We start from the raw sequence: 22353 nt of genomic DNA on the forward strand, positions 1-22353 counted from the left end.
AATCAAGGTTTTGATAGGTTAACTGTCTGATATGCTGGTGAGTACCTAATGTAATGTCTTGCTTTTTCAGTTGCTATTTAGATTAGTTGGAAACAAAACAGAAGTGATGGAGAAAGGAGAACAGAATGCTCTGAAGTTCACAAAAGCAACTGTAGTTAACAAAAAACTTGTAATCCTTATGAATCCTATTGAAATAACATCTAACTTGATTTATCTACCTTGATTTATTTTATAAGAGCTGTTCAGTTCAAAACAAAGCTTAATAATGCAAGAGAAAGAAGCTCTTCAGATTAAGAATTATTTGAATAGACTTAGGAAAACTCCTTTATTAAATCAAGAAATGTGCTCTTTGAAATGATGGGAACATAAATATTGATTCTGAACTAATCAATATGATTTTTTTTTAATTTCAGTTTTGGTATATTGTGCTGGGAGAGCATAGGCAGACAGAAACCCTTTGAAGGTATTTTTCTATTGCTCACATCTGATTTTTATTGCAGTGGTGTTTCCTACAAATTCTTTTACTGTAGAGAAATGACAACACCAACAGCATTGCCTGTTCAAACAGGCCTCTGCCTTTTGTTACAGTTAGAGCACAGTTTGTATAAGGCATGATGTAACAATTGCCACAGTCTAAGAATGATCCCCCATCCCTAGTGGTGGGCACCAAAGGAAGACTTTGTTGCTATTGGCTCAGTTCTGTATGACAAAGCTGATTGAAGGCCTTCTGCATTTTGCAGGCTGAGAAGTGCAATAAAAACACTGTGTAGAACAGTAGGGTGCTATTCACACAGCTTTCACCACTGTCATCTCGTGGCTGCACCTCTTCTTAGCACTGATACACACTGCGAGGCTTTATCTAGAACTGCATCTATTATTGAGAAATAATAAATACACGTATATCTGCAGTATTAATTTGACTTATTGTTTGTACAGAGCTCTTTGTCCAGAAGTGGCCTGTGGCAAAAGGTGGCTATGGTCATTTCAAACACCAGCGCATCTACTAACAAGAGCATAAATTTATTTTTACTTTTACCTTAAAAACAGTCTTTGCTTTAACACATGTGAAATAACTTATGCAAATATTGTTTTAAGAGCACAGGATCTTTGGTATTTATTGCCTACTGGCATATATTTGGTATTTATTTATTTCCTACATGCTGCAGGACAAACAGCCCCACTGGGAGCTTTGACAGGGATCTGTAACAGCTTACAGCCTGCCAATTCAGAGAAGTTTATATCAAGCAATTTGCCCAGGAGGAACAGACTGCTCCACTTTGTTGCTGTGTGCTGTCATCAAGAACGAGATTACAGGCCACGTGCTGCAGGTAGCATTCAGGATTTACTTTCTTTGTAGGGTTTGTGATGGAGATAGTCTTGCTGGGCAGATTTCTCTGGCACTCTAAATCGATCGCATACCAACTGAAGTGGAAGGCAAACAGCCTTCAGATTATCGTCAGAGTGCTGTAGAGTTTTTTCAGCTTTTTACAAAAGTAGGAAACCAAGACTGTTTAGTATAATGTAGTAAATAAAAACATAAAAATAGCCAGCTAAAGGAGGGTATACTATTATTAGCTCATGTATTATTTTAACAAAGATTGACCTGTCTTAAGCATTTATGTCCATTGCATAAGCAGTTCTATTCGAGGTGTGCTAACAGTTCCACTAACATCAATGGTGTGGTTATCCTAAAAAAAACACACACAAAACCAAACAATGAACCAGACAAAAAACAGCCAAGAAATTGTGATATTTGAAGCCTAGTATATAAATTGATTCTTCCAAAAGTCGTATGTAGTCCTTCTGCAAGTGCATGTCTGTATCGACATCTGTAAGAAACACTGATTTTGAGTGAATGATCTTCAACAACACATTCATAAAGAAAACCAAAGGTTGTATGAGGTAGAAGCTGTATTTAAACTGATCTAATTGAGTTCATTTGGCTGCTCAGCAAAACAGTGAAGTTAATATTCAGTTGCATAATTAATGAAGTTTGTTGCAAATATCGGTGCCTAAATACATACAACGATGCCTAAATACATGCAACATGGTACATCTATAATGCTTTATCCCTCCTACAGAAAGTGCAGACCTTCTAAATGGGGTTTTGATGATTATAAGTAAGAAGGAAATTTCCACCGCAGTGTACAATCTGATGCATGCAAAGGTGTGTGCAAAATTAAGTTTTGTTACTTGATTTTTTGATTGCAATCTTTGCAGTCCAAAACAGAAGATCTTTTGAACTTATTGCTTTAGTGGACATGCTGGAGAGTACCCTTTGGCACCTCAAGTTCATTCAGGAATTGTAGAAAATACATACTGTGAGCTATTCTGGCTGGTCCCCTCTAGAAACCTCATCAGTTGCTACCTGAGGTCACAAGAACAGTAGTGTCTTTTGGTCACAAGCTATAATCAAATACAGCTTGCTATCTCTGTTTCCATGCATGTCTGCATTTATTATATATTATTACATAATGTATAATGTATATAATATTACATGTTACATTATACATGTAAAATATACATAATATTATATATTATATACATTATTGCCACAGGAAACCTGGCACAAATCTGACTGCCATAAATGCAGCTATATCTATCAAACTTTGATAGACATAGTGAGGAAACTACATGGGCATGTTTCAGCCCTTGAACAAGTGTTCTGACTCCATTTGACCTTGCAAAACCCATTCTGTGTGGTTGGTTCTGTTGCTGTGTTTATGTGAGCTCCCAAGTTAAGGCATACCAGGTTATTTTTATATGTTGCAATCGTATTCTGCAATTATAAAATAGACTTGCATGACACTTTAATGGTTGGCACAGTTATGGTCCAAGTCATTTTATTACTCCTGAAGCTTATAGAATATTTGGCAATACATCTCTAAAAAATTTAGCACTTCAGTCCCCTTTGAGTAAGGTTTTATTTTTCTATTTGCTAAATCAAAAACAATCATTATTATTGTTTAAATAACTGGAGAGACAACAGTTCAAAATGACTGAAATAGCTACCAGAGGTATTTAAAATGGATTAATTCATAAGTGCTGAAGGGCAATGAGTTGAACCGATCTGCTGCAGATGTACAAAATGGAAAAAAGTTTTAAGTATCGACGTGTCCTTATAGCAGACATCATTTGGTATGCTAAACACAGGATGCTCCTGCTGTGTGTATACTTGAAGGACATGTTATAGCTACCCCAATATATGTGTGTACAGGGCTGCTCTCCCCTTCTAGTGCATAACGCAAAAACTAGACTTAAAATTGAAATGAGAGGAGCAGTAATGGAGTAAAGTCAGGTTCTACACCCACTTACATGCTAAAATGCAAAGTTGCTACCAAGTTGTTCAATGCAGTTCACTATTATCCTGCATCAGCATGCCCAACAGTATGACATACTTGACATCCTTGTAAATTGTCAGTGTCAGTTTAAGTTCTTGCTCCTTACAACTGTAATTGAGCAAGCATTCTGCATTCTTACTAGTGCTCCTGTACTGTTTTTTTTTTTCCCAGGAGACAGCAATTAATGCATGCAGAGGTTCAGAAGTACACACTTTGCAGACAGGCCTACAGAACTCAGAGGTAAGTACATGGCATTTATTTGAGAATCTTAAAAGAGTCTTCTTGCTTCTCCTGCCAGAGCTGACACTGCATAATATATACACAGTAGGGCAGGATGTCCCCTTTATTTTGTCCCTAACAAGGACATCTACAACTGGTTAAGCAACAAAACCCTGTTTTACCCTCCTACAAGCAGCAGACTCTGTTGCTTTTGCAGAAAGACTCTCCATTTGAAAGCCACTTCGAACCTCTCCTTCATGAGGATGTCCCAGTGAAATGGCAAAAACCTGGTTTTCCTTGTGCTGTTTTCAAAATGGCAGCTGGAAACAAAGACCAAAAAAAGCTTGAATTCTAGCATATACAGCTCCTTTTCTTGAAGAATAAGGATAACTGCTCTGTGATCACTCTGCAGCATACCACTAACAACCATTTTCAAAGTGATAATGGCACTTGCTGCAGGCCTGCCAATACCGAAAGGGCCAAAGCTCATGTACCTGGATAAGAGCGAACTTTAGCTAGACAATTTGTGTTCTGTGAATGGTCATGGCTGCTGGCAGCACAAGCTGCAGAATCAATTTAGGACAGCCATAACATCTTGGACAGTTAGCCTACAGGTCTGTGCTGCCACAGCAGCCTGGGCGACTAGCTAAAGTTGAATTAGTTTGTCTAGAGGCTGAACAACTGCCTGCCCACCCTTCCCAGAACTGTGATACAGCCTTGAATTCCAAGAAATAACTGCTTGCAAACAGTTTTGAAAGAAAGTTTCCAAGATAATTCTCCATTTTAATTTTTTTCAGGTCATCTGTCAACAAAAACTCACCCAAGTAATGAGCAAGAAAGTCCCTCCTGTAGTACCAAGTTCGTCACGTGTTCTACTTGGTAGCAGTACAAATATTGCAGGAAGCGAAAATATTCTTGAGGCTGATCTGACAGGTCCTATCACACAGCACTCAACAAAGAAAGGTCTCTGCCTGCAAACATATTCAGCTCCAACTATACCAAGGAAAATTACTACTATTTGTTCCACATACACATGTGTTTTTCAAGTGCAGTTGTCCCTTTTTAGAGCTTTGCTCTCTACTGGTATCATTCAAAGCATGAGCTCACTGCAGAAGTGCTTTTTCAGTATTCCTCATTCCTTTGGAAACAGAAGTTGAGCCACAGGAAATCAATTCACTTATAATAACAGCTGCACTCCCAAGCATTTTACTTCTTATCAATAGCTGCCAGACTTAGAATAGAATTTTCTGGACCTTAAGAAACAAATCCACATAGAATTCCTGAAAAACACAGAAGCATGTTATAGTATATGCCAAAATCTTCCCAGGAATAGTGTCCTATTATCAACTGCCCAAAGAACAGCTAGTAATAAAAAGGTGCTCTCAAGTTAGTCAGATGATACACTTTATGTTATGTTGCTGTTCAATGTAAGGGTCTCATCTTGTTCATTTTAAACTTTTTTTTTTTTAGATTACCCACACTCTGACAAAAGAAAGCCTTTTTGTACTCTGCCCTTATCTGGTCCAACTGCAGGCAGAGAAAACTGTCAGCATAAGAATCCACCACGGGCAGTCCACAGTCCACAAACCATGCAACCTGAACAACCAGTGACTGGTAAGAGTCCACTTCCAGTTTGAGAGGGCAGTATTCTCCCAGACCAGATCTTATTCAGTGGTTACATTGTTCAGAGATGTACAGAAATAGATAATCTTTTTCTGAATTATCTGGCATGATGTCTACTGTAGTTTAGTGCAAAAACTCTTCAGACAGTGCTGTGTCACTGTAGTATTGCTGTATGGCCCTCATGTTTTCAGAAAACCAGGCACTGCCCATTGAGAACACTGGCTTGTTCTTTCCTTGGATCATATTCAGGTTGAGAATGAGCCTGAAAAGATTGTAGTAAAAACACAGAAATTGTGTCACATTATTAATTGCTTATTAAAGTATGGGCATCTTTTTTCTTTTGTGGTTTTAAGCTGAGTATTTCATACAGCTAACAAGTGCTACTGACCGTAGAAAAGGGTGATGAAGAGAACAGGATAACTACTTATTTCCTTCCTTACGTGGTCTCAGATTTTGCTACTGAGCTGGAAACTGATCATAGGAAAGCTTCTGACTTGTGAAGCCTGTCTCTACCTGCAGGTGAAAAGCTCGGTTTCTTGCTTTGCTTGATTGATTGTTTCAAATTGGCCAATTCCTGCATCTGGTTGCTCATTTATTTCAATTTACTACTCAGTGATGGCATAATTTCAGGATAAAGCAGTAGAGTAGTATGTGCAGGAAAAGTTCATGTCAGAACTCTACTGTCAGCACTCTGAAATCAGAATGAGAGAGGCACATTCTCCACAGTAACGATGGTCTTTGGTTATTAGTTTTCTCTTGATTTACAGTACTTAACTGTACAATTAAAACCTGAATGTCAGCACTGAATACTCTGAGAGGTACGAGCCTCATCAGTTAGTGAAGAGGTAGAACCCAGTGCTCTTGATCACTTTTGCCAAAAATATTAGTTTTGCTATTAGTTTGGCTTTGATATATATTCATGTTCCTGATTTCACAACACATTTCAAACAGACTTACTATTCTGGACTACCTGTTAGCTGTTCTTCCATGTTCTACAAGACAGCATTTTCTCAATGATGTAGAGACAAACTGCTCTGCACAAGGTTTGTTCATGCTAGGAGGAATGAATGCTAGGATGAAATTCTCCCCTTACACAATCCAAGCAGTCTTTAGAAACACTGATTTTCTGGAATAGAATCCTCATGATTTTTGATGGGAATTCATTGTACTACTTGTGAACAAAGGACACAGACTAACTCTTCCTTTCTTCTTTCTCAACTGAGATTAAATTTCTACATGCATCAGTGTTGATGCTGTCACTTGCTAACACCCTCTGGAAGAAAAGAGTACTTAGTACATCTTGTTTGCTTTTCTTTTTCACCAAGGCCCTTGCTGCAAAGGAAATTGCAGTCAAATACTGGCCAGCCACAGAGGAATTATCCTGAGCTGCATGACAGAAGGACGCCTCAACCACATCCTTGACACCCTTCGCTCACAGCAAATGCTGTCCCGAACAGATTATGAAACAATAATCTCTTACCCCACAGTGACCAGCCGTGCTCGGGCACTGCTAGATATTTGCCTCTGCCTTGGAGAGAAGGCAGCAAAGGTTGTAGTGACAGTTCTAACAGTGAACAAACGCAGTCCTCTGGCACGAGGCAGCCGTTGCATAGGCTGTCCTGAGACAAACAGGCTGCTGCTGTGACATAATTTTGAGGTTTGCTACATGGATCAGAGCATTGGTAATTTGGAGTGGCAGTGATTCACGTTCACTCCTCATAAACCATTGAAATCAGTTGTTCTTCTGGCCAATGATTGCAATCCACTTACGGAAAAATAAAAAACCTACCTGGATGAAAAGATCACATCAACCCATTGCCTGCAGAAATTGCCAAGACTGGTATAACAAATTCTGATTAAGTCAAATGTCACCAAATTTCCTTGATTTTGGAAGTCAGAAAAATGGACTGTGAGATTTTGGAGATCACACTACGGAAGAACAACAGTTATTAAGGACAGTGTACTGTATGAGGAGAAAAAAGATATTGCCTTTCACCAAACTCAGTACTGAACAAGCTGTCACAGTGAGAGACTTCAGAGAATTAAGAAACATTTATTAATTCTTAATATGAGTCTTGGAAATTTTACATTATGCACATGAATTATTTTTATCCGCAAATGGTCGTGTTATGAAAATATGGTGCTGATAACAGCATTTTGGAGAGGTGGGCTTACAGTATTGGTAAAAAGAAAAGCTCTGCTACCTTACATTCATGTTGTTCTCTGAGTGTGTCTGCAGTTCAAATGTAAAATTAAAGCATGAAGAGGACGTGCCAAGCTGATCATTTTTGAAATGGTGGTTCTGCAGAAGTGTAAAGGCAAGAGTATCAACATTGTAATGAAAATGAGATTATAAAAGTGCTGTTTTTTGAGTGGATTCCTTCAAGCTGCAAGGCACTTGATTAACATGTGCAAACTTGTTCTATTTCAGGTACTGAACTATGCCATTCCATTTCTCTGCATTGCATTTGTTCTCTGCAGTTTCAAACTGCCCATCCAGTTCAGTAGTTTGACAGGCTGTAAAACTGAATAACAATGTGTTTTCTAGGCACAGGTGATAAAATAGATTTATTTTGTGTACTACAGCACTACTGGAACTGTAAACTTTAGCTATAAAATATTTTTATATACATTCATTAAACTTTAAGATTTTCTTGAAAAAATCTTCTAATTAGAGGAAAGCAGAAAACCATTCATTTGTAGGAATTATTTATAGACTTTTAAGAGGGAAGCTAGCAATATTACTGAAGCCTAATTATCAACTTTCGGTAATTATTCCATTTGGTTCTTCTGCAAGACATGTGTATCACTCTGACAGATGTGCCAGCTGGTGGACTATGTTAATTTGTGCCTTTTTTTTTGTTTGTTTGTTTAATTTATGTAGGAACAGTTTTGTATCTCGCTCTTGAAATAGCTTTTTATTTGAGAATTTCAGTTGAAGCCAAACAATACCAGTTTTTTTTTTACAAGTGTCATGAAATAGGTGGGAGCAGAAGTTACCTGGTTTTGGATGGATTTTATTCTCATATTTGGCTTTCCAATTTAAGTATAGAGGATGTCAGAGTTACTGATCCATTGCCATTGTGTTTACCCAGATTTTTGTCAAGATAATCCTAGTAAATAATTTGTAACCAATTACAGAACTAAGGAAAATCTATTAATTCATGTTCAAATGAGCCCAAATGGAATTCTTTAAGCATGTTGATTTTTTTTGTCATGTATTCAACTAAAATCACTGCATGAGTTTTAGATTTTGCATGGGTACCTTGTCTGAAAGCACAGGCATGAACCAGCCATGCCACTGCCCAAATCTTTAAGCTAATGCAGACTTATGCTATAACAGAGGTGCATGCATACAGTTCCTCACACCTCTCTCTTGTGTGATATAACTGCTTTGGGTAGGTTTGACATTTGCAGCAGTTGAGAATCCTTGTTTTTTAGTTAAGTGTAGTATTTTGGGGGGATGCTTTTAACTCACTGAAATAAAACTGCAGTGATATTGATATAGTAAGCTTTGTTAGAGAACCGGGACACTGTGGCCTGAAATTTGCATCCCTTCCCTTTTTCTTCCCCCCAAAATATACATACTCTTAAAAGGCCTGCAATAAATTGGCAAGATAATAAAGACATCAGTGCATATACATTAATTACTGATGTGAAATATCAGATTTCATAAAAATCGTGGTATCTTTTTATGCTTGTACTCAACCATGTTAATTACAAAAGATTTCTACTGTCCATATCATCGTGACCAAGAATCAGGGCCTGCTGTTCAAGACACATCTCTTGTTGCTTTTCAGAGGTCATGAGCATTTGGGACAGTACATCTGAGTACATGCTTCAGCAGTTTGCCCTCAAAAAGGTGGGATGTCCCTCCCCTTCCTCCTGCGTGCTGGTATCTCTGTGCTGTCAGCAGTCCCCCCATCCACGGGGCCATCGAGCGACCCCATCCGTTCCCTCTGATGAAACCCCCGGAGGGTCACTGAGGTGTGACAGAGCTGCTTCTGCAGCAGCTGGTGCCGGTGGGGAATTTGTCCAGAAGAGGCTTCAGACCTTCCTGGCCACTGCCATTCCTCCCTGCTGGAAGGCGGGAGCCAGCAGAAAGCCTGGGGCACTTCTCAGGGCTTCTGCAATTGCTCAGCGCCCTACCCTGAAGTCTGCGCATAGCTCCGAGGTGTCTGGCTTTTCCTTTCCTTCTGTGTTATGAGGGAAAGAGAAAGAATCACGGCCTTCTCGTCGGTGGCCCTGACCCAAAGCTTTTGGAAGAGCGCCCTCCTTCTCCTCTGCACCTCCGGAGCAGGCAGAGCACGTTTGTCCATCCAAACCTACATCTGTGTTCCTCTGCTCTCTGCTGGTTCCAGGCTGTGGCCGTAGATGTCCTTGGCACTTTCTACATCCTGAGAAAGCGCATCTGCGAGGGGACCAGGCCCATGATTGTCCCCAGGTTCTACCTGTCACAACGAGTGGCACAGGCTCAGGGGCTCATCTACACCAACAGCGACATTCCTGGTAAGGCCTTGGCACAGGCTTTGCTGACCCTTGCAACGGTGCCAGCCTGTGAATTTGCTGTGGAGGAGCGACCGAGAAAGCTGGCGGTTGCTCTCCAGGAGAACATCTCACCTGGTGCACACCCTTTGCATATGAGATGTGCAAAGAGTGTCTGTCTGGGGGTGCTGGCTTCACGGCAGCACTGCGTGCAGTGTATCCCTCCCTCTGACCTGCCTTGTTGTGGGCTCCCCATGGTCCTGTTGAGGACAAGTGCCTGCAGAGGAAATGCTTCGGAGCTGCTTTTTTTTTTTCTTACCCAAACTGCCAGGGAACTGGTGCTCTGTGTTCAGTCGGCACCAGAGCTTGTTCAGAAACACAGCAGCATTCCTGCCAGCTCCAAAGCTCCCTGCAGCTCCAGGCAGGTGCTTTGCACCTGACCCGCAGGCTTCAGAGTGCTGTGGGTTTGGCCCGGAGTGCAGCACTGGCTCCTCAGGGCCTATTTCAGCCTGCCGTGTTGCTGCCTGCCTGACTCTGTTCCTCTTTCCTAGATGATCTCAAAGTCGTCCCCCTGGACTATTCCCAGCTGTCCCTGAAGACATCCTTGCCAGAGAAGCTGGTGAAGGAGTGCGTGAATGACATCGTGGTCCTCTTCAGCTGGGGCGCAGGGCTGGGAGAGGACTACGACCTTGTTTTCAAGGGCATTGGGGTTCTCATGAGCCGGAATCGGATCCTCACAATGAGGTACCGTGAGGAGTTTCTCCTTGCCGTTGATCAGACAGGAGCTGCGCTGAAGTGTCTGCTCGCTGTAAGTCTAACGTCTTGCGGCTCTCTTTCCAAGGTCCTCTCTTTTCTCAGGCCAGCCGTGCCGTGAACTGGGCAGGCTTGCTGCCCTGTGGGACAGGGGATCCTTTCCCAGCCTCACCCTCACATCTCTGTCCTCTTTGCAGAACCCGCAGACAGAGGTCTGTGTGCTATCAGGCAGGGAACCGGCTGCTTTCCATGTGTGTCCCGGGGGCATCCGTGTGCTTCCAGGGTGAGTACATGGGCTTGCGTAGTCCTTGGCTTCTCAGCTGCTGTTTGGCAGGGCCACGCTGGCACACTGCCTGCTCCCAAGGCCAGGTCCCCTAGAGGAAGGGCTCCGTGTCACCTCCATGAGAGCGCTCTTCTCCTATGCTCTGGACACCCTCACCTGGAGCCATGTGCAGGAGGGGCTGCGCTCTGTTGTCGCCATGGGTTGGACCTGGAAAGGAATTCTGGCACCTTGTCCTACAGAGCCTCGCTTCCTCGTTCCTTTTGTTGGCTGAGGGACAGCAAATAGCATTTCAAAAGGCAGCTTCCCGAGCATCCACTGCGTTAGAGGAACCGTCCTCTAAGTCTTTCCTTGTGGAGAACTGGGGAGATGAGGGACTTGGTGGCTCTAAGGGCAGCCTGCGGGGCTCTGTCTCTGGATGCTAGGGGAAGTTTTTTCCAGCATGCGTCTTCTTCCTTCTTCTAGGTTTAAAATTAAGCTGCCCTCTGAAATAAAAGCCGGAGAGCTCTCCCCTGACAAGGAAGCCGATGAGAAGGAAGGTAAAAACTGCCCAAGTCCTAAGTTGGGGCTAGGCAAGTCTGCACCTCCCACGTCTGTATGCACACAGAGATGCTCTATGTGTCTTCTTCCACAGGTGCACGGAGCTACCAGGATAAGTACCTGCACCAGCAAAAGACACAGCCACCACACCATCAGAAAGGGGACAGGGCTATAGAAGGGAATCAAAAGCACAGAAGGACTCCTATGGACAAGTGAGGCTCGTGGGCAGGTGGATGCGGGCAAGGCATGACCTTGTCCTCGTGGCAGTTAGAATCTGTGCTGGTGCGCTGTCTGCATGGGCTCTGAGGGGCCTTCAGATGGCATTTCCCAGCTAGAGTGCAGGTGTACATCAGGTCTGGGTGAGACACTGCCGTCAGCCTCACTTCCTTTCACTTTCTGTCCAGTGGTATCTTCAGCCAGCTGTTAGCTTCTATTTGCACCTGAGGAGCTCCTTGGCACTGGTGGTCCGGAGCCTGTTTTGCTCCATCTTCCTCCACTCCTCGTGGCACGTTGTGTATGTCTCCAGGTTGGCCAGGACCTGTTTCACCCGCAGTGACCGGACACTGCAACAGCGCGGACAAACTCTCACGTGCACCCTCTCCAAGATGCTGCCTGCCTCAGAGCCTGCCCTCCCCCAGCCCCTGCACCCGTGCTGCCTTTGGGCCCCAGCAACTCGTCATGGTGGAACGAGCTTCAGGCCCACACCAAAGGCATTGGCGTCAGGGGCTCTCCCAGGGCGCGCTTGTGTCGGGGAGATCAGAGGAGGAAGCGTCTGCTCCCCCAGCCCCACAGGTAGTCAGTCTCTACCGCTCGCCTCTGCCAAGCCTTCCTGAGAGGTGCTGCACACTTCCTTGGGCTCTGTAGTCTCCAGTGGAGGAAGAAGTGCCCACTCCTCCTCTGCTCAAGGACGGTGGCAAGAAGCCTCCTTCTCATCCACCTTCTTTTCTCTCCTCCCGTCTCAGCTTGGGCCCTCTCCTGCCCAGTGTTTCTCACTGGTGGGAAGCGTAGCGATGTCTCGGGCCCCAGGTTTGCTCGGGGCACTTGCAGCCCACTGCTTTTCCTGCATGGGAAGCAGAGCCAGATGAGAGCCAGCAGCGTCGCCTTGACCAGCAGCGCCCTCCCGTCGATGGGGCTCAGGTTGGAAGGGCCCAGGTCAAGCTCCATGGTGAGCAGCGCAGGCCAAGACTGTGTGCAGCATGCAGGGAGGCCCATCAGAGCCCCCCACAAAGCACAGCGCACCCCCTGCCCTTTGGCATCTGTGGACAGCTTCCTCTCCCCAGGCCGTGGGCAGGAGCATGAAAGCCAAGTGCCGTGGGAGCAGGGAGAGTCCCTCACCAGAAGGAAAGGAGAGGGTGAAGTTGTTTGGGAGGCTCGCCTAGGACTCCCTCTCTGTAGCACTGTATTTCTCAACCTGTCACGCCATCGTTTATGTCCACGTGGAGCACGTACCAGTGCTGCTCCCAGCTGGCCCTGCCAAGCAGGGAGCCTGACTTTGTCTTGCTCCCTCGCTTTCGCTTCCATGCTTCGCTCTGAACGTCTCCTCCCGGCAGGCAGCTGCACACTGCCAACAGCACAGGGAGCCGGTTGGAGAACAGCAGGAGCCTGTTCTCCAGCTGGTGCTCCCCAGGAACGGCCCCGTGCAGGCAGCACAAGGCAGTTCTGTGTCACAGTTCTCTCTCAGCTAGTTGTGAGCCTCAAGTCACAAGGAAGAAGAGAGAACCAAGAGCCGGGCTCCTGTGCTGGGCCACAGCACACCCGGATGGAGCTCAGTGTGCCCAGGCCCAGGCAAGGGCTCCTCACAGACAAATGGGAGCGCAGGGCATCACGCTGTCAGTTCCCAAAGATGCTCGCCTTTCAGCCCTCGCTGAAGTCCTCTTTTCTGCCGCCAGACTACGGCCTCTGGTCTGGATGGGAGGCAAACAAATGTAGGAGAGCAGGCGCTCACGAGCCTCTGGAAGCACAAAACAAGCAAGCTGTTTTCACACAGCTGTGCATCCCTGAGAAACTTCCCACAAGACAGCCGTGCCAGCTGCGCATGGACTTGCTGCTGCTGCTGTCTGGCATGCCTCCCCATCCTTGTGGCCAGGCTTCCTAGGAGCACCGCAGCCCTCTCCACTGCCACCAGTTCCCAGTCCTCCCTTTCACGTGGCCTGCCGATCCCTCAGCAGTTCCTCAACCCATTGCTTCCTCAAGTGCCTCTTTGAGAAGCGGTGACCTGGGACACGTCAGTCCCTTTGCAGGATCTCTGGCACCAGGAATGTGGATTCAGAGCTGCAGTAACACGCTCCCACTTCTCTACACCACGTCTACATGGTAGTACGGCACCGTGCTGCAAAGCTGTTTCAGCCAAGCGATATTCTGGCTTCTCGTGGTTGGGCAGGAAACTACAAATAAGAAAGCCGCAGCACTTACAAGAAGGGGCAGAGAGCACAGGGCTGCCCAGGGCCTTGTGGAGCTCGCCTCTGAGCTCTGGCTTTCTGGGATCAGCTGGGCAGGCCCAGCCACGAGCACCATGGAAAAGCTGCCCCGGGCTCCCACTTCTTCCCAGAGCATCTGAAGGCGGGCTGCTGGGCTGGGCCTTCGGTATGACCAAAGGGGCTGCACAGGGGGTCTCCTGCACCTCTGAACATGAAGGCCAGCCCAGGGTCCGGCCAGACAGACTGCTTTGACCTGGCAGCCAGAGAGTGAGCAGGAGCCCTGAAACTGTGCCAAACTCACATGGAGGAAAGCATCCAAATCGGCTTACTGCTGTTGGAAATAATCCAAGTAATTTTTGTCAGGACGGTATCTCTGATAAAAGCAGAATTTATTCGCGATTGCAATGGCGGGCGTCCCGCAAGTAGGAGCGCACCTATGGACACAACATGACAGCCTTTATACCCTGTTTTCTCCCCCTTGCCTCCCCCCTCCCCTGTTTCCCCAATGGCTGGGTACTCCAGGTTCACAATCTTATCAGAAGGTTTGCATTTGCTATTTACTTGTTAATTTATTTGTTATCTGGTGCCAGTCAGTAGTCATCCTGTTGTTTCCAAGATGTCTTCTCGGTGCTCTCCTTGTCCTATTGATATGGTGATTTTCTTTAAAGTCCTCATCGTTAAACAAAGAGCACTGGGGGATGATGTCAGGCCTTCTCAATGTCAGGCGCTTCCTCGGGCAGGCCATGCCTTGTTCTCTGGTTTGCTCTCGTGCAGGATATTCTTGCAGTGTGTATGACAAAATATATATATATACATATATACAGAGTGTGCGTTCCTGGGAAGGTTCGTCTATACGATAAGTGATGTAAACTTATCAGAGATCTTCCCCAAGTTAAGTAGAAGGACTCCCAAAAAGAACTATGATAGCGGAAATCATAAAATAAAAATAATATTATACAATTCTAATGCAGAAACAACACTTGATTCCCACACTGCTGAGCTCCTGCACTCCTCCTCTGCTCCTCAGCAAACAGCCCCAGCACTATCGCCCCGTCTGCCTTTGCCTTCACCTCCTCACTGCAGAGCAGCTGCAGAGAGAAGAGCGCTGGCGAGAGCAGCAGCCCGTGCCTGTGCTCAGTACCACCTCTCGGGGAAGCGTGTGCTGGGAGCTGTGGGACGGGGCAGGGATCAGGGTCCCCATTGTGACCCAAGCCCGTGCCTCAGAGGGGCTGCAGGCCCCCCCCCCCCCCCCATCATGCCCTTTCCCCCTGCACCATGCTTCTTGCAGCCCGGGCAAGGGGCTCTGCTGGGCATGGTGTGAGCTCCACCCATCCGCCATCTTCCCTCTCCACAGGCAGAACTCTGCAGGCACCGGAAGAATGATTACCAGGCTTGCAGGGTGGAATGAAAGGGGCTGAAAATCCAAAAGGTCCCTCAGGCAATGTGTTTTCTGCAGTCCTCACACCCATGTGGCACAGCACAGAACATCCAGATGTTCTAGAGCAAAGTTCTAGAGCAAGCTCCCATGTTGAAGGAATTACTTGATGGAATGCCCTAGGAAGCTGTCATAATAGGAGCGTAGGGATGGAACAGAGCAGGCAGCTCGTTAAGGATGCCTGAGAGCAAAAGAGTCCCCGCATGTAAGAAAGCAAGCAGAGGAAACAGGAAACTGGGACGGCTGGGCAGGACCTGCTGATCAAACTGAGGGATAAGAAGGAGAGGTACAGGCTATGGAAGGAGGGATGAATGGCCTGGGAAGAATATAGGGGTGCAGCCCAGACATTCGGAGATGGCATCAGGAAAGCCAAGGCAGAGATTAAACTGAACTTGGCCAGGGACGCGGAAAATCACAAGAAGGGTTCTTGAGATACACTGGGCAGAAGAGACAGGCAAAGGAGACAGGCAGATAGAGATGGGACCAGGGGGAGTAGCTGTAAACTGAAAGAGGGGAGAGTCTGCTTAGACTTCAGGCAGAAATTGTTGCTCACAAGGCAGGGTGGGTGCTCCATCTTGGTGCTGCTCGTGGCCGCACACGGAGCCCTGGGCAGACTGAGCTGGTGGCGGGCAACCAGCCCACAGCAAGGGCTTGGAACGGGAGGAGGTCTCTTCTAACCCGAGGCAATCGGCGATTCCATGTTGCTCTGCTGTCTGGACATGGAAACACTGTGGCCATGGCACAGGGGGCCAAGGCCCTTGGATGCGGAGCACCTGTCACGTCACGTCTGAGGTGTGCAGGGGAAGGGGCACAGGAGGAATGACGAAGGGGAGTCCGCACTTGTGGTGCTCCTCTCATTAAAGCTGTTCTTACCTCTCCAAAGCAAGGAAACGTATAGGCAGTGGAAGGAAGAATGCTGAGCTAGGGTGTCCTCAAGTAATGGTTTTTGTAAGGACTGTGTTTGTAATGTGGGGTGTTTGTAATGACTGTGTTGCTGTTTTTTAGTGTTAAATATCCTTTTTAAATGTAGGTTATAACAAAATGACCTTTGGCAGTTTATGGTGAGGGCTGGTTATCTTTAAATCCGCAGCACTGGCAATTGAACTGGCGGAACATCTGCCAGCCTACTTGAACACCTGGGTATGGCAGCTGATGAAGTACGTGATAACATTTTCTCAAAGTGCCTACACTGATCTCCTTTTACAAAACTATACTGCATTAAGACATTTTGGCATCAATGCCACAGCCCTAAACTTATGTGACGGGGGAACTGTATCTGAATATTTAGCCTCAGAGACTGAGGCTTTTCGAGTGGCAGATGTCTCATAGGCGTGCTTTAGTTTTGTTATTTGTGCTGAATCAAAGGTGAATATGGAGAATACAAAACTGTCATGTAACGATACGATTTATACAACCCATGCTAAGGCACATTTAATTCTACCATTGAGGTTCTTTTTGTTTTGCGGAACCACTGCCTCCACTTAGGTGCCTGCAAATTCCACAGGTGTGGAATTCCCCTGTGCAATTAGTAGAATTACCATTCGGTTCTGATTTGAATGCCCTCCCTTACGTAGCTGAAAGGTCTCCAAGACTCCTTACGATAGTTTGTTCTCTCATGGGGAGGGAGGCATGAGGATTAGCGTCTCACAAGTGGCAGGATCACAGCAGAGTGCGGTGCCACAGAGGGGAAAAGCACAGTGGCAGTGATGCCACTGTGGTGTCACAGGTACGGGAGGACAGTAGCGGCAGTCCTTTGTTGTCACCATGGGTGGCCTTGCCATGTGGACGTGGCAGTGGGCAGTGCAGCGGTGGCCGTGTCACTGTGGTTTCACGTTGGGCAGCAGCACAGAAGTGGCGGTGGCGTCACTGCTGGTGTCACAGCTGTCAGGAGCACAACGGTCGTATCACTGTGGTGTCACCGAGGCCACGACTGCAACAGCGCCTGCACCACTGGCAAAACTGCAGTGCAAGCCGCGTCACTGCGCTGTCACCAATGACAGGATCACAACAGCATCCGTATCACCGTGGTGACTCTGAGGGCAGGAACACTGCCACGCCACTGCTGTGTCAGTTGGCACAAGTGCAGCAGAGGCTGTTTCGCTGCCTTACCAGGCAGGAGCAGCGAGCAGTGCAGGGCAGCAGGGCAGGAGCGCAGTGAAAGAGCGTGGAATAATAACTGGAGATGACTTATTGAAATGCCTACCTCTCGAGAGAGTGACGGAACTGTATGGATTGGAAGGGACCTCTAGAGATCCTCAGGTCCCTGATAAAGCAGGCTCCCTACAGCAGGCCACACCAGCAGGCATCTGGGCAGGTCCCGAATATCTCCAGAGAAGGAAATTCCACCATCCCTCTGGGCAGCCCCTTCCAGTTCCTCGTCACCCTCAGAGCAAAGGAGTTTTTTCCTCGTGTTCATGTGGAACTGCCTGTGTTCCAGAAGGTGAAGCCCCCAGGGGAAAGGCACTGGATAATCTGTTCCAGGATAGTTCCCTATGCAACGTGACCTGAGACCTTAGCAGTCAGCAAACACCAGGGAGCCTGGTATGCTGACTCTTAAGAAAACACAGAGTGTGGAGCAGGGTGGAGTCTCGTGGCCAAATTCCGCGTTGATCCTTCCTCCAGGGATGGGGACTTGATGAAACAAACGGATAAAACCGTTACATTGCTCTGAGCCAGCACTGAGCCACCGGTTTCAACCTTTCTGCCTTAACCACGCTTCCCGAATAAACTTTACAAAATGGATCCACGTGAAAAAAAAACTTCAGACAGCGAGGAGAGATGGTTGGGTGGGGCAGCCGCTGTCTGGGGACTGGGTGGGCATCGGTTGGAAGGTGGTGAGCGACTGCTTGTGCAGTCCGGGGGGCTCCCAAACGACCCCGGGAGGACGCCCCGGTCCAGCCCCGAGACAGCCTCCGCGCCTCTACGGCGGCCCCGAGCTCCCGCCCGGCCCCGCAAGGACCCGCGTTGCCCGGGACCGCGCCCGGGTCGCCCCCAGCCCCGCCCCGCGCCCCCCTGACGTCACGGCCGCGCCACTCCCGGCGCGCGGCGCATGCGGTGACGTCACGCGACCGTAGCGCCGCCTCCGGAAGCGGCGATCCGGGCACCGCCTGCCGGCCCGAGCACGCGCAGAGCTGGAGCGGGGCGAGCGTTCCTCGTTCCGGGGTTTGAGCGGCAGTCGTCACGGCCTATTGGAGGGGAGGGGCCGGCGGCGACGGGTCTCGCTCGAAGGCGCCCGGAGGAAGAGGCGGGGGGAAGCGCGGCAACCGGTCGGCCGTGGGAACCAATCGGCGTGCCGGGCGGGGCGGGGCCCGCCAAGCGGCGGAGCGGCCCAGTTTCGCTGCGGGACACGGAGGGGCCTTGGCGCTGCTGGCCCAGGCTCCGCAGCGTCTCTGGAGCCTCGCGGCCCCCGGGGGCACCCGAAGTCCCGGTCCTGGTAACGACGCGCAGGCCCTCCTCCAAACCCCATCTCCAGGTCGTGCCCTTTCTCCATCCTCTCCTGCAGCCCTGCCGTTTTCCGTTCCCGGTCCCTTTCGTCAGCGTCTCCCTTCGAATCCCAGCCCCCCCACCCGCTGAAGACCTCTCGTTTCCCGTGCACCCCCAGTGCCGTACCCTCCCTTTTCCGACGTTGCCTTTCCTCAAAGCTCAGCCCCTCACCCTGCCACCAGCCCGCCCCAGTTTTCCAGCCCCCCCGGTCCTCTCGGGCTCTCTCTTTTCCCAGCGATGTCCTCAAAATCCTGCCCCCCTTAATACTCTGCAGTCCTCCCCCCAAATGTCCTGTAAGCCCTCTCCTGTGTCCCCCAGGATCTCCCATGTCCCAGGCCCCCCACTCCCATACCCTAGGACCCACTTTCCCCTCTCCTATGTCCCCCCTTTCGCAGACATCTTTCCATCCCATAGCGTTCTCATCTCGCGCCTTAATTTCCTTTGCTTTCTCAGATGCTTCCACCACAAATCCTTGACCCCCTCACCCAAACCCTTTAGGCCCCCCTCCTTCCCCTGGTCACTCCCTCCATTTTTTCACCCTGTCTCCAGTGTCTCCCGATCTCCTGGTATCCCCCCTTTCCCATCCCTTAGGACCCACCAGTCCCAAGCCGCCCTTTGCCACAGGCGGCTCTCAGGCAACCATGGAGGACCCAAGGTGCCTGCAGGCCAACTGCTTCTTCCGTGGCAAGGAGCACAGCATCCAGCTGAGTGTGAGCCAAGCAGTGCTGGAGGTGGAGGTGCAGGAGCGCCGCAGCACCAAGCGCTGGCGGGGCCGCTTTGATGCTGCCTGTGAGCTGCCCAGGGGTCTCCAGAGTGGGTCCCTGAGACTCTCAGCCCTTGACGATCTCCCCTGTCCACAGCTGTTGAGGACCTGACGCGCAAAACGGGCAACTTCAAGCAGTTTGGGATCTTCTGCAGCATGCTTGAAGCAGCACTGATGAAGGTGGGTTGTGCTGGTTTTGGGAGCCAGAGGGGGGGATGTCTGGGGATCCCAATCCTCCTGTCCCACTCCACAGAGCAGTGAGGCTGTCAGCCTGGAGCTGCTCACCTACGGTGACCTGGAGGCCCTGCGGTGCTGTAAGGCAGGGGTGGCAACACATGTCCCCCCCTCAGCCTCGCCACTCAGCAGCAAGCGGTACCTCATCCTCGTCTACTGCGTTGAATTTGACAGGTGACAGGGGGCACCATGCAGGGGTGGCAAAAGGTGGGGACACTGAGAGGGCGTCACCCAGCAGGGGCACCAAGGGGCCAAGAACGCTGGCATGGGGACAGTGAGGGGCTGGGCGTCAGCGTGGGGCTGGGGGCACCAAATGAGGAGGCGGCATGGGATCAGGGACATTGATGGGGGGACGCGGAGAGGCTGGAGATGCCAGTGGGGATGCACTGCGCCACTGAGGAGAGTGATGGGACAGTAAGGCTGGGGACCTGGTTGCACTGACACTGCGGTGTCTGTGTTCCCCAGGATCCACTACCCGCTGCCGTTGCCCTACCGTGGTGAGGCAGACGTGGCTGCGCTGCGACACCTGGTGCAGGAGCAGCAGGACGAGCTGGCACACCTGCGGGACGAGTGAGTGCAACTGCCCCACATGTCCCTTCTGTGGCATTATCAGTGAGACAAAGGGACAGCACGCCATGCGTTGCGCAGGCTGCGGTGGGCGCAGCAGGAGGTGTGGAGGCTGGAGGACAAAAGGCTGCGGGATGAGGCCTGGCATCAGCAGGAGCAGCAGCGGATGACCAAGGAGGTACGTGGGATGAGGCTGGGACATGAGTGTGCCGCTGCACTGTCACGGCTCTGCTATGGCTCCTTCTCCAGCTGGCAGAGGTGAAGGCGGCTGAAAAGATGCTGCGGGCACATGTGAATATGCTGACTGCTGAGTTGGTGGCGTGCAGGAAAGGGTAAGGTGGTGATAGCGCTGGGAACAGGACCAGGAACAGCAACGTCACGTCCCCCATCCCCACATCACCACATCTGTCCTTCCCACAGGCGCAGCACATCAGCCACAGCACCAGGCCCCCCACGGAATCACCACCGCTCTAACTCCCGGGACAGCCGCAGTAGTAGCCAAGGCCGCCTGCCACCACGGTCCCCATCTCCTGCAGGTGAGGGACATGGGGACGTGGGGACCTTCCTGGGACCCCCTGCCAATGTTCTCCCTCCCCTTCTGTTTTCCCTAGGTTCACGGCCACCGCGCTTCAATCCCACAGCCTTTGTGAGAGCCCGCGAGCAACGGCGGCAGGAGGCTGAGCTCCAAAGGTCAGTGGTGCCACAGCTGTGCCACAGTGCCCTCACTCACTGACAGTTTTTTTGGAGGGCTAGGGGAAGGCACCTCTCTGCTCCCCGCAGCAAATGATTCCCTGGGTGCAGGCAGAAGCTGCCACGTGGGACAGTGTCAAATGGTGACAACTGTAAGAGGAGGTGCAGGCGCAGCTCTTCGGGTAGGTGGAGGGCACTTCGGGTTTGAGGGACACCCAGTGGGCCTGGGGCGCTCAGTACATCTGAGTGACACCCAGCAGGTCTGGGGGCACTTACTAGGTCTGGGTCTGCCCTCAAACCTTCCATCAAATTCTCTTTCCCTCCAGCTGAAAGTTTCCAGAGCCAGCGCTCGGCACTGAGCTCAGGCAGTGAGGCTGGCACATGTCCCCAGCGCCGCAGGTCAGTGATGGCATTCCCTCTAAGCACTGCAGTCCCCTCCTGGCTACTGTGGTCTGCTTGCACTCCTGCTTTCTTAACCACTTCTTTCCTACAAAGCAGGGGCTTGGGGGGTCCTAGCACCCGGAGTCCACTGAGTGCTTCGTCCTGCAACAGCACTAGTGTGGTGAGTGACTGGAGGGGCAGTGGTGACAGCAGGGAGTGACAGTGACACCGGGAGGGGGAAACCGGGTTGTGTGCCATCACCACCCTCTTCCCCTGCAGGCATCTCACCTGGATAGGGGCCGCAAACAGCAGGGGAAAGGTGAGCCCCTCATAAGAGCCCCTGCTCTTATGCCACTCCCCTGGCCTTATTTTATTTATTTATTTATTTTTTTCCCCCACCCATTTTTCTTTCCTCCCTCTGGCAGAGAACCTGGGCACAGAGCCCTCAGCCACACTGTCTGAAATCGATGCCCGGCTTCAAGCCCTGCAGGTCTACATCAGCACCCTGGGCACTCACACGTGAGCCCCCCAGGGGCCACCAGAAGCTCGCCTCAGAGGGACCAGACCCAGGCGTTGGTGTGCCACGAGGCCAGGCTGTGTCCCGACTGTCCCCCAGAGGGAACAGCACTGGCAGGATGTGGTGTAATAAATACCTTCATGGCTGTGTGGGACAAGCAGTCTGTGTCCTTATCCTTCTCCTCCCCCCTGCTGACAGGATGGGGAGTTGGCACCTGGCTCCTAGACCACACTGTCCCATGGCCCCACACCTCGCCAATGCCCCTGAAGTCTTGGCCTCAGGAACCATCCTGAGTCTTCAGCTGCGATCCTCAGGGTTGTGGAGCCATGGCATTCAGGAAGGGCTTGGATTGGGGGAGGGACCTTACAAGCCCCTCTTACTGTGGATGGGTTACCCCCTACCAGATCAGGATGCCCAGGGCCTCATCAAGGACTGACCTGGAGCACTTCCAGGGACGGGTCAACCCCAGCTTCTCTGCACATCCTGTGCCAGTGCCTCATTGCTCTCCCTCCGAGAAAAGAATTTTTTCCTAACCTCTAACCTAAATCTTCCCCTCTTTTAGCTTAAAACTCTTCCCCCTTTTCCACTCGCTATCAGATCATGTAAAATGTTGATCTCCCTCCTG

The 22353-nt window shown here is 49.6% G+C and overlaps 2 protein-coding genes across 15 annotated transcripts in view; both read left to right on the plus strand.

The window, feature by feature from the left end:
• Window positions 1-11662, plus strand: part of LOC128082508 (coiled-coil domain-containing protein 81-like) — a 28590-nt gene extending 16928 nt beyond the window's left edge. For 9 of the 11 annotated variants that reach the window (XM_052686683.1, XM_052686680.1, XM_052686684.1 and 6 more), the window contains 12 exons: window positions 414-463; window positions 1167-1328; window positions 2082-2167; window positions 3513-3581; window positions 4358-4523; window positions 5031-5174; window positions 8984-9045; window positions 9545-9692; window positions 10220-10476; window positions 10619-10704; window positions 11167-11240; window positions 11336-11662. In XM_052686683.1, the coding sequence (XP_052542643.1) occupies window positions 414-463; window positions 1167-1328; window positions 2082-2167; window positions 3513-3581; window positions 4358-4523; window positions 5031-5174; window positions 8984-9045; window positions 9545-9692; window positions 10220-10476; window positions 10619-10704; window positions 11167-11240; window positions 11336-11457 (1426 nt within the window). In that variant the 3' untranslated portion in view covers window positions 11458-11662. Of the gene's footprint in view, window positions 1-413; window positions 464-1166; window positions 1329-2081; window positions 2168-3512; window positions 3582-4357; window positions 4524-5030; window positions 5175-8983; window positions 9046-9544; window positions 9693-10219; window positions 10477-10618; window positions 10705-11166; window positions 11241-11335 lie in introns of those variants that run through there. The other 2 variants (XM_052686690.1, XM_052686691.1) reach the window with 2 other exon arrangements.
• A 6711-nt stretch (window positions 11663-18373) lies between these two features.
• CCDC61 (coiled-coil domain containing 61) lies at window positions 18374-21885 on the plus strand. 4 transcript variants are annotated; one of them, XM_052686693.1, is made up of 13 exons: window positions 18374-18565; window positions 19201-19365; window positions 19437-19519; window positions 19593-19747; window positions 20039-20143; window positions 20222-20318; window positions 20390-20472; window positions 20561-20830; window positions 20942-21012; window positions 21157-21229; window positions 21326-21392; window positions 21491-21530; window positions 21637-21885. In XM_052686693.1, exons 2-13 carry the CDS (start codon window positions 19218-19220, stop codon window positions 21732-21734), a joined length of 1290 nt encoding a protein of 429 aa, XP_052542653.1. In that variant the 5' UTR covers window positions 18374-18565; window positions 19201-19217; the 3' UTR covers window positions 21735-21885. The 4 variants fall into 4 exon arrangements, with proteins under 4 accessions (XP_052542653.1, XP_052542656.1, XP_052542652.1 ...); XM_052686696.1 differs by having other exon boundaries at window positions 18374-18526; XM_052686692.1 differs by having other exon boundaries at window positions 18375-18565; window positions 19168-19365.
• The last annotated feature ends 468 nt before the right edge of the window (window positions 21886-22353 follow it).

This window comes from Tympanuchus pallidicinctus, unplaced genomic scaffold, assembly GCF_026119805.1.
Source record: "Tympanuchus pallidicinctus isolate F22 unplaced genomic scaffold, pur_lepc_1.0 scaffold22, whole genome shotgun sequence".
Lineage (NCBI taxonomy): Eukaryota > Metazoa > Chordata > Aves > Galliformes > Phasianidae > Tympanuchus > Tympanuchus pallidicinctus.

Bases quoted from the DNA above. Each gene is read 5' to 3' on its own strand.
- CCDC61 (XM_052686693.1), top strand. From the start codon at position 19,218: ATGGAGGACCCAAGGTGCCTGCAGGCCAACTGCTTCTTCCGTGGCAAG. The intron at 19,520-19,592 runs GTGGGTTGTGCT...CCCACTCCACAG, and splicing joins TTGAAGCAGCACTGATGAAG to AGCAGTGAGGCTGTCAGCCT. The intron at 20,473-20,560 runs GTAAGGTGGTGA...TCCTTCCCACAG, and splicing joins TTGGTGGCGTGCAGGAAAGG to GCGCAGCACATCAGCCACAG.